Raw genomic sequence first — 15,757 nt, 5'->3', positions numbered from 1 at the left:
GCTATCTGCGAGATGTAGTGATTGTGAGATGTAGAGTCTGAGTAATCAATAGTAGTTGTTTCAAACAAGGATCACAGCCCCCATGGTGCAGTTTGGTCAAGGCGAGGTCCAGTACACTCTTTCAAAATCAATGGAAAGAAAACAAACCTCTTTGAGTCAGAAAGGCTGTTTTCACCCCGACACTTGGTCATCTTTTGTTGTGTACAATGCTGATGATTATTGATTACTGAAACAAATAGTAAAGTGTTCATTTTATCAGTGGGAACGAGAATCTAGGGAGGATTTTTGGGAGCTCAACGAAAAAAAGGCATTTGGGTGCCTGAAATATCTTGCTGTTATCGGCATGGTCTAAATATTCTGGCTCAGTATGACTTCATAAATCCCTGTAGGGGCAATTAAGATGGCATAGTCTGTGTGAGTATGGACACACAATAACAGTACATAGATGTCTTCCTACAAAACACATAATTCATGCAACATCACATTTAGACACCCAGACTGTTGAAATCGAGGCATAGGAACAATGATATTTCCTCTTCTTACAAAACAAATGAGAAGCTTTAGCTGATGCAATCAGCATCCGACCAGCACCAATACCACGGTATGGCTCCTTGACTTTTGCAACACCCCCCCGTTGAGGTGTTGGTTAAGGGCATGTTATTACACAAACTGTCACTCACCAGAGTCGACTAGGTGTCTCGACTCCCGCGTTTCACCGTCAGGAGGTGCCACGTGTGAAGTGCTTTCGGAATAACAAGTATCCAGGTTGTTCGTTTTCATTAGAAAGAACACAGACGTACCCACCACTCTGAAGGCCTCGGAGGTAGCTCGACTCCCTTCAAGTTCTGCTGCATGTGTGCGAGCATGTCTGTCAAACCCGCAAGCTCTTTGCAAGTCGCTCATATCTTAACTGGCATTAATTCCCAGCACGTAACTGAAGAATCTTCAGAGGTTCCCTTGAAGTCTTGCCTCTGATGTGTTGACCAAAGACTATCGATTAGCATTCCCCAGACTCACTCACTTCCCAATGTTTACTGCACCTGGCGTTGACGTTAAGAAAACAAAAAATAAAGCTATAATTGAGATTTCCTCAAAACAATGGAGCCATAAATTAGGAGTTTATTAAATGCTTGGTGTAACAACTGAATGATATATTATTTGTGTAACAAATGAATGATATGGTTGTGCAATTGCCATTGCTAACATTTATGTAATTACTGTAATCTAATTACACACAGTATACAGTATTACTGACAACTTCAGCCTGTTAGAGAGAAAATGTCACATTCAAAGAGGAATAATCAGACTTACTGTAACTGTACACATACAAAAGCCAGATATACAGTATAGCTTAAAGAAGTGTCTGATATACACACTACACTGTGACTGCACATTTGAATATTCCCTGTGGGGCAGAAACCTCTCTCCTTTGCTAATACACTTTCCTGCCCTTATCCACTCCAGTTCTGGGTAATACTCGTCCAAACGCGGTCAGAGTAAACAGTGTTGTTGATGATGAGACCCTGAGTAGCTCTCAGGTACCTCCTCAGGGGGCGAACTTCTAATCTTGAGTACTGCGGAACGGGATTAAACAAGATCAACTACCAGCATGCTTTGCGGCACAAGCAGTAAGAAACAGCATTCTAGCCTATTTGATGGAAGAACCTCCAGGAGGTCTGGATTTAATAGGCTACTGAGTTCCATAATGCATTCAGCCAAGTTGACAGTTTAGCGCAGTTTAAAAAAAATTCTGTAGGGACAACATAGGCTTTAGTGATTAGCGGTGCTGTGACATACTGTACCGTGCTTAGTGGAAGTGAAGAACCTTCATTCAGCAGTTCAGGTTCCACTGCTGTGTATTTAAAATATGTACCCATTCTTTTTTTATGCTGTAATACTTTCTCCGTGATGTAGACTGTGAAGCGAAGATTATGATATTCTCCAGGTCTCACTTAAAAACAGAGGGTGACATTTTCCTTGTTGAAATGCACACACGCAGTGCAAAAACACAATATCAACACCAAAACTCCTGACGGGATGTCTTCCAGCATCTGTTTCAGCAATATCCATGCAGAAAAGGCGCTTATTTTGTAGGTTTAGTAAATAGCATGGACATGCACTGCATGATGTACAACCAGGAGATGCAATATTGAAACCTTGTTTTGGATTAATTTCTGTGTTCCATTTATTTAAATTGTTACGGTGACTTTGTGCTCTGCTTTTTTGTGTTTCGAAGAGGAAAATGTAGCCCTGTCGTTAAAATACTAAATCAACTGAGATATTGATCGAAGAAAGTCTGATTTGCCTCTCATCCCTGTTCATTATTGTCCCAAGCTTCTCCCTAAATGCAACTAAGAGAATAGTCCAATCTTAACAAGCTTGACTCAACAAGCTGTCCAAAGTTTACAAGCTTCTTTACCAAACTTTTTACAACAACACTTCCTCTGATGACAGTGGTACAGTAGCTAGAAAAGGGATAGCAAAGAGTTCAACTGAAGAGTCACAGGCATTCATCAGTAATAAGTTCACGACCCCTCAGTTTGGGAACTGGGCTAGTGATGCCTTTGAAAGTGCCGGAGGCATATGAGTGTTAGCCTGAAGGCCTTGAGAACCCTACGTGTGAGGAAAGTGCCTGTGTGCCACCACAAACATCCACCAGAACCTCTGGTCCCTACCCAATTAAGCTTCCCACTCTGGGCACAGAGTGAGGAGAGGCCCCCCAGCAGCGGGCTTTTGTTGTGACAGCTGACACAGTCCTGTTTAATTACCTCAGTCTCCATACAGTGCCATGTGAAGGAGAGGAGTGCAGGAGGCAGACAGGCAGGCAGACAGAACACCGGTGAGAGGGGGTTATGTGAGCTGGAGAGAGAGATGCTCTCAGCTGGAGTGTTGGTTTAGAGTTGTGAAAAGGGGTCAGAGATAACTCCGGATTATAGACCTATATCACTGATAAGAGCAGGTATGAAGGTATAACTTGGTATGTTACTTTAAGACAGGCTGGCTGGCTGGTTGGTTGGCTGGCTGGCTGGCTGGTCAGTTGGCTGGCTGGCTGGCTGGCTGGGTGGTTGGTTTCTGGGGGTTCTGATGTCCTGCAGTATCAGGAAGATACTACAGAGGCAACACATTTACATTTCAATTAGATCAAAGTGAGATGGCAGCAGTGGATTACTCACCCTCTGCGGTCCATTCTTCCTCTTTTCCTCCTCTCACGGGCCCACCATCAACTCTTTTAATTGCCCAAAGGAAAGCCAGCTCCTCTGGAAGTCACACTCAAGACTTAAAACCTCTACAGTAAAGGGTCATATGTTTAGTGAGAGGGTAATGCACTCTACTTGGGTGACTGATGCCTCTACAAATGGATCTGTTACCATTCAAATACAGCAATGCCATGTCTCTTTAGGGGCTATTTGGCATAAGGCACATGGTAGCTTAATGCGCAGATCTCAAGTTTAAATACCACTGTTTGTAAATATTGACACCACTGTTCTGAGACATAAGGTGTAGTTGTTGGTCCTTGCATGGGTAAATGTAACTTTAGGCCTGCTCTTTGTGAATATTTGACCCCACAGATGACCACACTCGAGTCAGGCTGCAACTGCTGGACGGAGACCCCCATTCTGACTACATCAACGCCAACTACATAGACGTAAGTATGACGCAGGGACAGGATGGGCTGAATGATAACACCTAGACCCCATAAAGGCAAACTTAAAGGCAAACATTACATACTGTACCTTATCCACATTGAAACAACCTACGTCATTAATTACTATGTTATAGGCCAATAATAGGCCAATAAGTACACAGTTACAATTATCACTAAGAATCAGTTGTAGTTTTTTAAACAGAGAAAACTGTGATAGGTAGTTACCACATATCTGGAACAACATTATTATGCAGCTCATTCCCTAACAGTTACTCTGGAAGAGTGTGTCATGTAAAGGGTTGCCGATATATCTATACCCAATGCAGACATTGCTATTTTGAATGGCCAGAGGGATGACTTTTGTGAAAAGATTTTATATTTGATATCCAATTCAATGTGTCAATGTCAGTCAGAACTGTGTGTGTCAATCAGAACTGGCATGATATAGAAACCTTATCCATATTAACACAAGGCAGTGACACTGTGCCTATAATGTTGACATATTATCATACTGTAAACATACCACATCTGAAACATATTTGCTCTTGTTGGTCTTGAATGCATCCCGTTGTGACATAACAGCTATAATGACAGTGTCGATATGATTGTCTCTATTATGCTGCGGGGCCTGTGAATGGCCCTACACTTTGGGAGGCGCTAGGATAAGTCGGCATTACAGCTGTATCTATAATCATGTCACTGAGCCCCCATTTCCTCTTATAAAACAATTACTGGGTCGATTGTGCCAAGATCCGCTGGTGAAATTGATTGTTCTACTCGGCTCCAGCCCTAGGAGCTTCCACTGTGTTGATTGGTAATTTATTTCACAGTGGTTGTAATCATAATGAATTTGTAGAAGATGCTTTTTAAAAACGCCTCTATTGGATATGATGGCACAATTGGTGAAATGACACTAATGACATGAAAGTGATATATTCATTTCAACAAGGTTATCTGTCTCAGTGGAACAATGATAGAATTGCTTACCATTTTGGGGGATTAGATAATTAAGATCCTTTGATTTGATGAGATGTGATTTGAAAAGGACCTTGAGCTAACAACGACAGTTTTTTCCCCTTCATCTCTGTTCCACAGGGGTATCATAGACCAAGACATTACATCGCCACACAAGGTAATTAAACTGGATGCAAGGGAAAGGGCTGTTAAGACAGGAACCACCTGGAAAGTGTGGCATGGGGGAGGCAATTACCAGAGCACACAAAATAAAAAAAAGTACTGTAAAAACCAATGACAAATTTGAAACACCATGCCTTCATGCCCTCACAAATTGGGTCTTATCTGTAATTGATAATGGCCATGGTTGTAGGTTGCCCAGGTGATAAGGTGGTTGTGTCCATTCTCCAGGCCCCATGCAGGAGACCGTGCGAGACTTCTGGAGGATGATCTGGCAGGAGAATTCTGGCAGTATCGTCATGGTTACCAACCTGGTGGAGGTGGGCAGGGTGAGTTCATCATCAAACGGATTTGAGCAGAGGTATTAGACAGAAAAAAGAGAGAGAGGGAGAGAGAGAGAGACAGTCAGAGAGAGAGAGAGAGAGAGAGAGAGAGAGCACTCTGGGGACATTGCCAAGAACAACAGCTCAGAATTAACATAGTCACCTAGGCAAACGTGTTTCAAAAACGATAGCACCACATTGTACAAGGCGTGAACATGTCACTTTGTAGTTATGATAGGGGTTAGGCAGTATTTGGCATTAACTTTGAGTGGTTAAGGTAATAGTAAGTTGTCAGGGGAAGTAAAAATTAGCATTACGCTAAATTATCTAACATTAGCGTTAGCAGCAGGAATTGGCTTCTCTAACTGATATTGTTCTATCCCTCTACTGTGTCTATCTGTCTCTACAGGTGAAGTGTGTGAGGTATTGGCCTGATGAGACTGAGGTGTATGGAGACATCAAGGTGACCCTGATCGAGACAGAGCCACTGGCGGAGTACGTCATCCGCACTTTCACAGTCCAGAAGGTAAGCTGGCGACACCATCAACCCAGTGGCTGTTTGTTTGTTTTCATTCATTCAAACCTACAAATTAACATTTGTGGTTGATTGGGAGGTGAAGCAACAATGTTTTCATGTGGGAAATCAGTTAGGATTCACATTAAGCACCATATGGTAGGAGTGCATGATTCTGAGTGGAATGCCATTGTTAGGTTGTGTCCTTTTCAAAGCAAGCATCAGAGGAACAGTTGCAAAACCAGCAGAGCTTTGATGAGCTTTAAATGCATCTTTCTGAGGCTTCTGAAAGCTGCTTATGCAGACAACACGACACCTTGTTGTCAACTTATTTTGTATGCAATTAATCCACCTGTTTTACAATAAAGCAACTTTCTTCAAAACCCACTCATAACTCTACAGTACATTTGAAAGAAAGTGTTATTTCAAAAAGTCCTATCACATCACAATGCTAATACCCAACCTGTGCACCGTGATGCGCCGAGTTCATACTTTGGATGTGTACATGTTCAACTGGAGCGTATTAAATTGCATTAATTGCTGGGAATAATGAGAGTCAAAATTATGAAAAGAATTATTAATGGTGAGTCCAAGGGGATTATTTTACTGCACCACGCAGACAGATCTGAAAGCCCGCACACATTTTTAATCCTTGGAGAATAAGATAAGACAGAGCCCACTGGTTTGGCAGGCGTAGACACAGTTTACCCCTGCTTACACCGTTTCCACCTTCAATAGTGTACAGTACCCATCGACCATGCATCCATACACTCTAAACATGCAAGGTATTTTTCGTGGTTTATATCAGTGCCGGCAGGAGGGGATTAAACAGCTCACCCACCAAAATGGCAATTAACCGCTTAGCATTAACGCTAGGAGTGGAGGTGTGAAGCCTGTGATTATTATAATTGTAGCCATGCTACTGTAAATGGCCGCTCTCCAAGTATCCACTCCTTGTATGTGCTGTCAGATATCCTTAGTGTTTTAGTTTTTTTTACCTATCATGCCTTGTGCTTTTAGGTGTGAACCGCAGTTACATACCACTTTGCTAGGCTCAAGTCACTCTGGTGAACACGGAATATGTCCTGATCTGTGATTTACTGCACGTTGTAGCTTTGTTGTGTAGGACCCGAGATGTTTACCCCTATGTGTGGAGTCCTGGTTGTATTGATTTAGGAATGTAATTTTAACATCAGGGGAAAGGAAATCAATAGACCTCCAGTTATCAAATCACCTTTGTGTGTTTTTTGCCTCAGTATTTACCCATACTCTCAAGTTGTCATAACACAGTTTCCTAAAGAAACAAATCAATAGCTGTGTTTTTTCAGTCAGGCCAGAATGGGAGCCAGTAGCCCACAGTTTCTTGGAAACTCCACTCTTTAATGAGCAGCTGTAGTATATGTCTCCATTTGAGCCTGTTTTCTTCCTCCTAGAAGGGCCACCATGAGATTCGGGAGATTCGCCAGTTCCACTTCACCAGCTGGCCTGATCATGGCGTTCCCTGTTACGCTACTGGCCTCCTGGGCTTCGTACGCCAGGTCAAGTTCCTCAACCCTCCTGATGCCGGCCCCATTGTAGCCCACTGCAGGTATACTCACCTTTTGAATACTTGAATAAACATGCATCCTTTTCCTCCCTTGCTGTGAGTCATCACTGATCTGACGTGACTGGGTTGGATAAAAGGAAAGCATTGGAATCATTGCTTTTACCTATCCTCCCACTGCAGGTATTGTATACTCACATTGAATGTAGAGTATATCTGTGAGGTTCTCAGGTTCTATGGCAGCCTGGAGTTATTCCATCGAGTTTAATCAGTCATCTCCAGTAGTCTATAGGGAAGGTTTTGCGATGCAGTACAAAAAAAGACGGGTGACTACTCCTACGCACTCCCTTTGACTGCACCTCCTACAGCACCTCACTCCCCTTCCACCCTCCCTCACTCTCCCCCCAAATCCACCTCACTCCCCCAACTCCCCCCCCCCACTCTACTCCCCCCCCAGTCCCCACAGATAGAACCACTACAGTCGCTGTGAGCTGTCTCCTTTCATCTTTACCGCGGAATAAGAATGAGTGAGAGCAATGGAAGACGAAGGCCTCTCTCTCCCTCCTCCCGTCCCTCCCTTCAACGCCCCTCCTTCCCCCTAGCCCCCTCAAACACCCACCTCCGGAGACTGAGGTAGTTTGCCGCCTCAGACAGGCAGAGGAGGGGAGAGATGGGGGAGGTGATGGAAAGGGAAGGGAGGAGAGGCGGGGAAGAAGGGAACACGTGTGTGGACAATGAGATGTGACAGGGAGAGGCTGCTAAATGGCACAATGCAATTTCACATTTGGCTCAGGATCCCTCCAAACAAAGCAGATGTGACTAAGACATTTTCAGAGTGGATTAGCTCAAGTGCCAAGTGCGCCCTTTTTCTTGCTCCCAGGATGCACCAGGGCCTCTGCTTCCTCTCTGATTCCCTAGTGGAGGGGGGGGGGGATTAAGAGACACGATGGCAAAGGTTATAACCAACACTTTCTCTCTGCCCCCCTCTTCTTATCGTCTCCCTTCCATAAATTGGATCGATGACATTAACCTTTAAGAGCTGCCTAGGAAAAAGGAGGGAGTGTTGGAGGGAGAGAGAGTGGCAACCGGAGCGTCCCCACAGCAACGCTATATTTAACCTCCATGTACCTTCCATTCACTAGAATGTAACATTAACGTTGTCACTTCGGGTTTTCCTTAAAAGGTTAGCCATTTGACGTTGCCCCCCCCCTCCTCCCCATCACCTCTTACTCCCCTTTACAGTTCCTCCCCCCACAGCCGTTAATGAACACTTGGCCCACGGAGTCTCCTGTATTAGTCCCTGCTGAACGATAGAGGATGTAGATGAAGTCCGGGGCCAGATGAGCTTTTGGGCAGGCGGATTGGAGTGAAGGCACCGCACGATCGCCTGCTCTGACATACGGACTGCCGAGTAATTTCTAATTTCCTGGGGCTCTCCTTGGCCGTTTTCCCTCCGCCAGGGCCCAGTTGTTCGCCGCTCTCCCCATTAATCACGACGGACTGACAGGCAATCGTGAGGGGCTGCTGAGCCACCTAGCACGGGCCCCCTGGCTCCCGCTCTCTCCTTTCTCTCCTCTACCTCTCCTCCTGCATGCTCCGGAGCCGGGAACTGTCAGGATGCTGCCGAGTGAATGATAGCTGAGCCTCCCACCCACGCCCCCCTTCTCCTCTGCCGCTATGACCCTTCCATCGCTAACCTCCCTCCCTTCCCCATCCCCCGTCCCTCCAGCCCTTTCCGTCGGTTGTTGCTTCAACACCTAACGCCAGGGTCAGGTGGGAAATGTCTCTAGCTCCTACCTGTCACTGCGGGGCCTGATGTAGTGCCCTGTTTGTCAGCACAGTTGAGACGGCCCAGGCCGATGGGCTCATGGTGGGAGCCTGTGTGGTTCGATACGTCCCCCGGCCTGTTTATGATAGGACTGGAGCCGTGTGTCTTCCTGTGTCCCCGATGCTAACCGTGGCAGGTCGATAGTGAGGGCAGATTAGGAACTGCTGCACATACTGTACTGAATAGAGCAGGACTTACAGAGGATATTGAAGAAAGATCAAAGTTTACTCTTACTCTTTGAATCTCTCTCTCTCTCTCTCTCTCTCTCCCTCTCTCTCTGCAGTGCCGGGGCTGGGAGGACAGGCTGTTTCATCGCTGTGGACATCATGCTTGATATGGCGGAGAACGAGGGAGTGGTGGACATCTTCAACTGCATCCGCGAGCTGCGCTCACAGAGGGTTAACATGGTGCAGACAGAGGTGGGTGGAGCAGCGAGCTATGTGCCTTAGCATAGGCCTCCCAATCCGAATGAACATGGTAGAATTAGTGGAAGTGGCTGCAGGCTTGTTAGCTTTAGCACCCGTAGGCCTCCCCATGTAAATGAATAAAAGTAACCTACTTATTAGCATTAGCATGGGCCTCCCCGTCCAAAACATTAGGCTAATGTTAGAGATAGTCTGTGAAATATTATTGCATCATACTTTGAGGACAAGTCATGGCAACATGCAGAAGGTAGACCAATTATGGAACCAACGGAGGTGAAAAGCAAGCCGGTGAAGGTTAGCCATCCATATGCAACTATAGTAGAAATGGTGCTGATACGGGAGTGTATAGAGCAGCAAAGCTTTTATAACCTTAGCTTAAGCTATTTTCATACCAAGGCTATACAGAGTGCACATTTAGGTGGTCAATAGTAAAAGCAAACCTGTTAGCATAGTGCAGCATTTGCAAAATCTGTGTAAAGAATATAGCTTAGACAGAAGCCTATTATCCTGTAAGGTTAGCCTTTCCAAGACAGTGTACAGACTAATCCAGAGTTGAGTAAAATATGCAGGGAGGGTGGTTATATCGAAGTCAGTGGGATGGAGTCCACTGCCTAGACAGAGGAATCCAGGATGGCTTTGGCTTTGTCTTTCAGACAGGCCAATCCAGGCTATGAGGGTCACATTTCCATTCCACATTGTGGATGTAGACAGTGATGGCTTTCACAGAACAGTCCCAACGCCAGCCATGGACATGTTCTACCAGTGCCATCCCCCTAGTGGAGAGAGAGAGACATGTTCTTAAGAGATTAGAGTGCTAGTCTGCTGTCAGTATCAACAAAACGAGAAGACCTCATCAACAAATTGATTAAGCATTACTGTCTGTTCCTCATAGCCTGTATTGTCTCATGGAACGATGTACAATTGTTTATTCTCAGGCATTCAAATAAGCTGCCATTTCATTTACACATTATGGGCACAGTTATACAGTATTGATATAATGACTGATAACATGTGTGTGGTGTGTGTCCTCTGGATGATTTCCCCAGTCGTACAAGCCCCTACACCTCAGGATTGTGTGTTCAGCAATGCAGCATCCATTCCAATGATCCTATCAATATTAAAGGCGTGAAATAATAGATGAGCAAGTCCACACACATTTCTTTATTCTGTGAGTAAAGCGAGGGGTATGAACTGCTGCAAACAGTACTGCCGTGCGGTAGCCCAGTCAGATAATAGATAATACAACAGCAAAGTCGAACTAGCCCTTATCTATAGTACTGTAGATAATGATGAGCAAGGTTGTGTGTTTTTACTTCCATGGTGGTTAGGTATGCGATTTTAAGAGCTAAATATGTCCGCTGTAGCATTAATGGGTACAGAGGGCAATTTGTGTCAGTTTAAAGCACTATTCAAAGATAATCCTTCTCAAAACAACAAAGCAATTAATCTTTTAAAAGGCTTTTTATCCACAAGAGTAACGCGGGGAGCGGAGGTAATGGATAGGAGAGGTCAGCTCTGGATGGACTTAGCCCCGTCCGGCTCGAAGGGCCTCAATTAACATTCTAAACCTTAAGCCTTTCGCATTGTTGAGTTTAAAATTATGCAGAATTCTATCGGGCGGGTGATGGCTGGCTCTTGGAGATGATTTAATATGGAGCTACTTGATGAAGCACAATGCACAACGGTTGAGCTGCAGGTTCTCTTGATCTCATTTTAAGGCCACAACATGGCTGGCTTTTTTTAGAGGTTCACTTGCCGCTTCTCCACACGATATTACATTACATGCTCCAAACGGCAAATTTATGCAAAGCGCTCTTCAGGCTATGAAATCTGCATTCATATTCATCATTGAATACAGGAGTATCTATTAAAATATCACAGGCTGCTCTCACACTACCCTGCTAGATATTGTACTTAAGGGAAATGAATAATGACTACTAATTATGATTTTGTGTTGCGTTGCTGTGTACAAATGTCTAAACAGTTGAGCTTCTTGCATGTACTGGAATGCTTTTTTACTGGTGCATGTGAAGTAGTGCAAATTAATGTGTGTATATGTCTTTGTTTACACTTTAAGTGAACTAAAGCCACTAAAGCAAGTGTTTTGGGATGAGCCGCAGTAACCTTGTCTGTGGTGATGTCACTGTATCCCAATCCAGGAGCAGTACGTGTTTGTCCATGATGCCATCTTGGAGGCGTGTCTGTGTGGGAATACCGCCATCCCAGTCTGTGAATTCAGAGCCATATACTACAACATCAGCAGATTGGACCCACAGACCAACTCCAGCCAAATCAAGGATGAGTTTCAGGTGAGGCTCTCTACCCTAGCTCCCTCCCTCCACTTGGAGATGATAGTGTCTGTCTCTCCCTCTCTTTCTTGTTCTCTCTTTCCTACTCTTCTCTTTAGCTGGTCTGTCCGTCTCTCTCTCTCTCATTCTCTGAAGAGCTATATGTAGTGGATATGGGGGTCTAAATGCTGTTGATAATGAATGACATGGAATTATTAATTTGGCTACTATTTCAAATTGGAAAGTTATTACTCCAAGGCAACACTAAGAATTTTGAGCAGAGATTCTTAAATTAAACTCTGGATTATTCTTTTACAGATCAATCTCATATCAGTAATCTAAAGGGTATTTGATGTCTATCAAATATCGTAGTAAATTCTTTAATTGTTCAAAGAGCCAGCATTTGTCAAAGCAAGAAAAAACAACCCCAACCCTAACAATTCTTCATAAAGATGGGATTTTATTACTACGCTAACAAACACAGAATGAATAACAATCCTCGCAACAGGGATCCATAAATTGGTTAGTGTGAGAGACACATAATTACTAGTTTAGGATTAAGGTTAGGGATTACTACAGATGACTTCAATCATAATAGTAACGGTTTGAAGAAACATTGCAATGCCATAATATTTCAAGGAGGAATAAAGCTTCTAGTGGCAGAAGCTAGAAAAGGTCAATAAAGATGGTGTCAATATTTACGGAATTGGACAGATTCCGAGGCTTGAGTCCCAACACACCTCCTGGATGTTTTCAGTTGTGCTGATGGTTCGATGGTTGGCTCTCAACTGGATAGAGAGCAAGATGCATTTGTTTCCAGTTGTGCAGAGCTGGTCACTCATCCCAGAAGGGATAATCTCAGAACCCTCTTTGAGGGGATAATTCGAACAGAGTATAGGCAGAACCTCTTCAACAACAGCTCCAAACTTCTTCCACCATTTTCACAACTCTTTACAACTCTTTGTTTTCTCCTTTCAAGTTGTTCTCCAACCTTCCAGATATTGTTAAAGTCAAAGATCTGCCAGCAGGAGAATGGGTTTGTTTGAAATGGTCCCAGCCACAATCGTGATTGAGAAGAAGTCTCACCTCTTCTTTGGGAATGACTGCAGTGAATGCCAGATATCATTCCTAAAATGTTCTCATGGAAATATGCACATATGCTTTGTTTCATATTTCAGGAGTGAATGATATGAAACAATAAGTGATTACAATCTAAAGCATTGTTGTAAGATTTGTAATAACACATTTAGGATAAAGATAAGTCAATTGCAAGAAATACACACACTATTAAAAATACATTCACAGGTAATACGTTGGCATTTCTAATGTGTTAAGAAATTATCAATCATGCGCACAGATAATTTTGTCTGTGTTGTTGTGTGCCTACGTGTATGTCTTCTCTGTGAACATTCCTTCTCTCCCACCTTCTTGAGGATGTGGGGGTTGTTCTAGACATTTTGAACCTTCCGATACAAATCCAGTAATCCATTGTTTAGCATCTGTTGAGGGGTCTGTTGATTGCATCTGATGACTCAGATAAGATAAATCTGTCTTGGCCCCAATGGAACCTCAGAGTGGTGGTTGTGTGGCAGGGTTGTGTGTGTTTGCCTTTTCCAAGAATGACGATCTTTAACCTGCCGTGGGGGAGGCAGTAGGAAATCTGTAGCTAAATGGGTTTCCTTGTGTTCTCTATTCTGTATCAGATGAATCTCCTATCGCTGTACCAAATACAGATCTCTCAGATCTGTCATCTGGCACATAATGTATGATGCCTATCTCTCTATCGCTCTCTAATATTCACATTTGTTGAGGCAGACTAGTGGAATGGGTGTTTTGTTCACACACACACACACACACACACACACACACACATACAGCGCCTTCGTTAAGTATTCAGACCCCTTCACTTTTTCCACATTTTGTTGTGTTATAGACTCAATTTAAAATGGATTAAATTAAAAGAATTTGCCATCAATCCACACACAATACCGCAGAATGACAAAGCGAAAACAGGTTTTTTTTTAAATTTCAGTAGATTTATTAAAATTTAAATATAGAAATATTTCATGTACATAAGTATTCAGACCCTTTGCTATGACACTCTTAAAATTAGCTAAAATGCAACAATGTCATCAACAAATCACTCAATAATTTGAATTGAGTCCATCTTAATGCAAGGATAATAGTTAATGTAATTTTGGAATTAATATCTTTTAGTCTCTGATTATTTATTTCTTGGAAAAGTGAGATGATGATGCGTTTTGTGTTTGAGTGAGTAAAGTACTCCTTTAAAAGAAATGTTGATTCATGGGTGTTGCTCTTGTCAGATCAATCTGATAAAGGAGTAAGTAAATGTAAAGTCAATAGAAAATTCCCCCCCCTCCCCCCAGACTCTGAACATTGTGACACCACGGGTGCGTCCCGAGGACTGTAGCGTGGGACTGCTCCCCAGGAACCATGACAAGAACCGCAGCATGGACGTCCTGTCTGTGGACCGCTGCCTGCCTTTCCTCATCTCTGTGGACGGAGAGTCCAGCAACTACATCAACGCTGCCCTCATGGACGTAAGTCAACTGCCCAATTGTAAATCAAACGTCTTGATCCCATCCCTCTAGGGGATCTCCATCTGTGTAGATCTGAAAGGATTGGATAGGATAAGCGATATGGTTCATATCAGGGTTTGTGTCAATATGATTTAAATTCATCCAATAAAAAAATGTCTTTTTCAGTTATACACTTAAGTCCATACAACACAAACTGCAAAATGTAACAAAACTGGGGACACTGGTCATTTTTGGACACAGGCATCAGAGTAATAATTGCCAGCAAAACAGTGATATCTGTCTCCAAAAATAACGAGTGTCTCTAGTTCATGTTTACATTATACAGTTTGTGACATACAGACTTTCATGGTGTAATCATTGGATTGTAATTTTCAATTTACCTCCTGAACTTACTTCCTTAATTGAAATTCTACTGACCCCCAACCCTGGTGGACATTCCACCCAGCCTTGTCAGAGGACAAGGTGGAGCTATTACCATTGCTCACATACAGTATGTATCATATGCCTTTCAGATCTACATACACATCATGGCTGAGACAAATGGTGTCAGAGAGAACCAAGAACAACAGCTATTATTTTTTACATAAAACAGTTCCATTATCCAATGGCTTTGGGTCTCATAGAGGGTTAAAAAGCCTGTTTGTGATATGAGTCCTACAACGGAGGCTGTTTGATACCATTCCTCATTCCATTCCATGCATTACAATGAGCGTGTCCTCCAAATTCTACCTCCACCAGCCTCCTCTGTCCCACGGTAGTGATGTGTTGCACATCCAGATAGTGACACACTGTAATGTTGACACACTACAATGTTCACTGTAATGTATCTGTTATAGGTAGGCAGTGATTCAACATGCAATTTGATAACTGTTACGAAACGTCACAGAAAGCATTACAGTACAGTACTGTAGACGATACAGTAAGATCACACAGTAAAATATGATAAACAAAGATTACAACTACACAATCTACCTGATGACAATCATAAACTTAATGAAGCGATAGCATTGTGATAAATGCTAAGTGATAGCATTGCCAGAGGTGACCAGCAGGTCTCATGCCAGAGAGACACACATCAGTACAGATCCTCATAAGCTAGCTAGCCAGAGCCTGTCTGTCTATGTCTGCCTGTCTAAGCCTGTCTGGTTGTAGTATAATGATCTGAAGTGGGATTTCAATAGCATCAGTCAGCAAGGTTAGCCGTGTGCATGGGAGTGCACTAGGGTCTTTGTCTCAACATGAGGTGTTAAGGTATGGGAGTCGCGCTTCTGTTTGTTGGCTTCGGGAGGAACTGAGGTGTTGTGTCTTATTGATTTTGCCTTTCAGAGCCATAAACAGCCAGCGGCCTTCATCGTTACCCAGCACCCTCTGCCCAACACGGTGGCAGACTTCTGGAGGCTGGTGTTCGACTACAACTGCTCCTCCATAGTCATGCTCAACGAGATGGACGCGGCACAGGTATGTGTAGTAGCGCCCCCACCCCAGGCACAAA

The 15,757-nt window shown here is 43.5% G+C and overlaps 1 protein-coding gene across 1 annotated transcript in view; it reads left to right on the top strand.

Annotated features, from left to right (window-relative positions):
* Positions 1-15,757, top strand: part of ptprt (protein tyrosine phosphatase receptor type T) — a gene marked incomplete at its 5' end in the record, with an annotated part of 206,912 nt that overhangs the window by 182,899 nt on the left and 8,256 nt on the right. Inside the window, 9 exons of the mRNA XM_083668164.1 lie at positions 3,561-3,646; positions 4,742-4,778; positions 5,012-5,109; positions 5,513-5,629; positions 7,051-7,205; positions 9,272-9,407; positions 11,573-11,722; positions 14,092-14,265; positions 15,592-15,723. Coding sequence (XP_083524290.1) covers positions 3,561-3,646; positions 4,742-4,778; positions 5,012-5,109; positions 5,513-5,629; positions 7,051-7,205; positions 9,272-9,407; positions 11,573-11,722; positions 14,092-14,265; positions 15,592-15,723 — 1,085 coding nt within the window. The remainder of the gene's footprint in view (positions 1-3,560; positions 3,647-4,741; positions 4,779-5,011; positions 5,110-5,512; positions 5,630-7,050; positions 7,206-9,271; positions 9,408-11,572; positions 11,723-14,091; positions 14,266-15,591; positions 15,724-15,757) is intronic.

This window comes from Argentina silus, assembly GCF_951799395.1.
Source record: "Argentina silus genome assembly, chromosome: 4".
NCBI classification, from domain to species: domain Eukaryota; kingdom Metazoa; phylum Chordata; class Actinopteri; order Argentiniformes; family Argentinidae; genus Argentina; species Argentina silus.
This window is presented reverse-complemented; position numbering and strand designations above follow the sequence as displayed.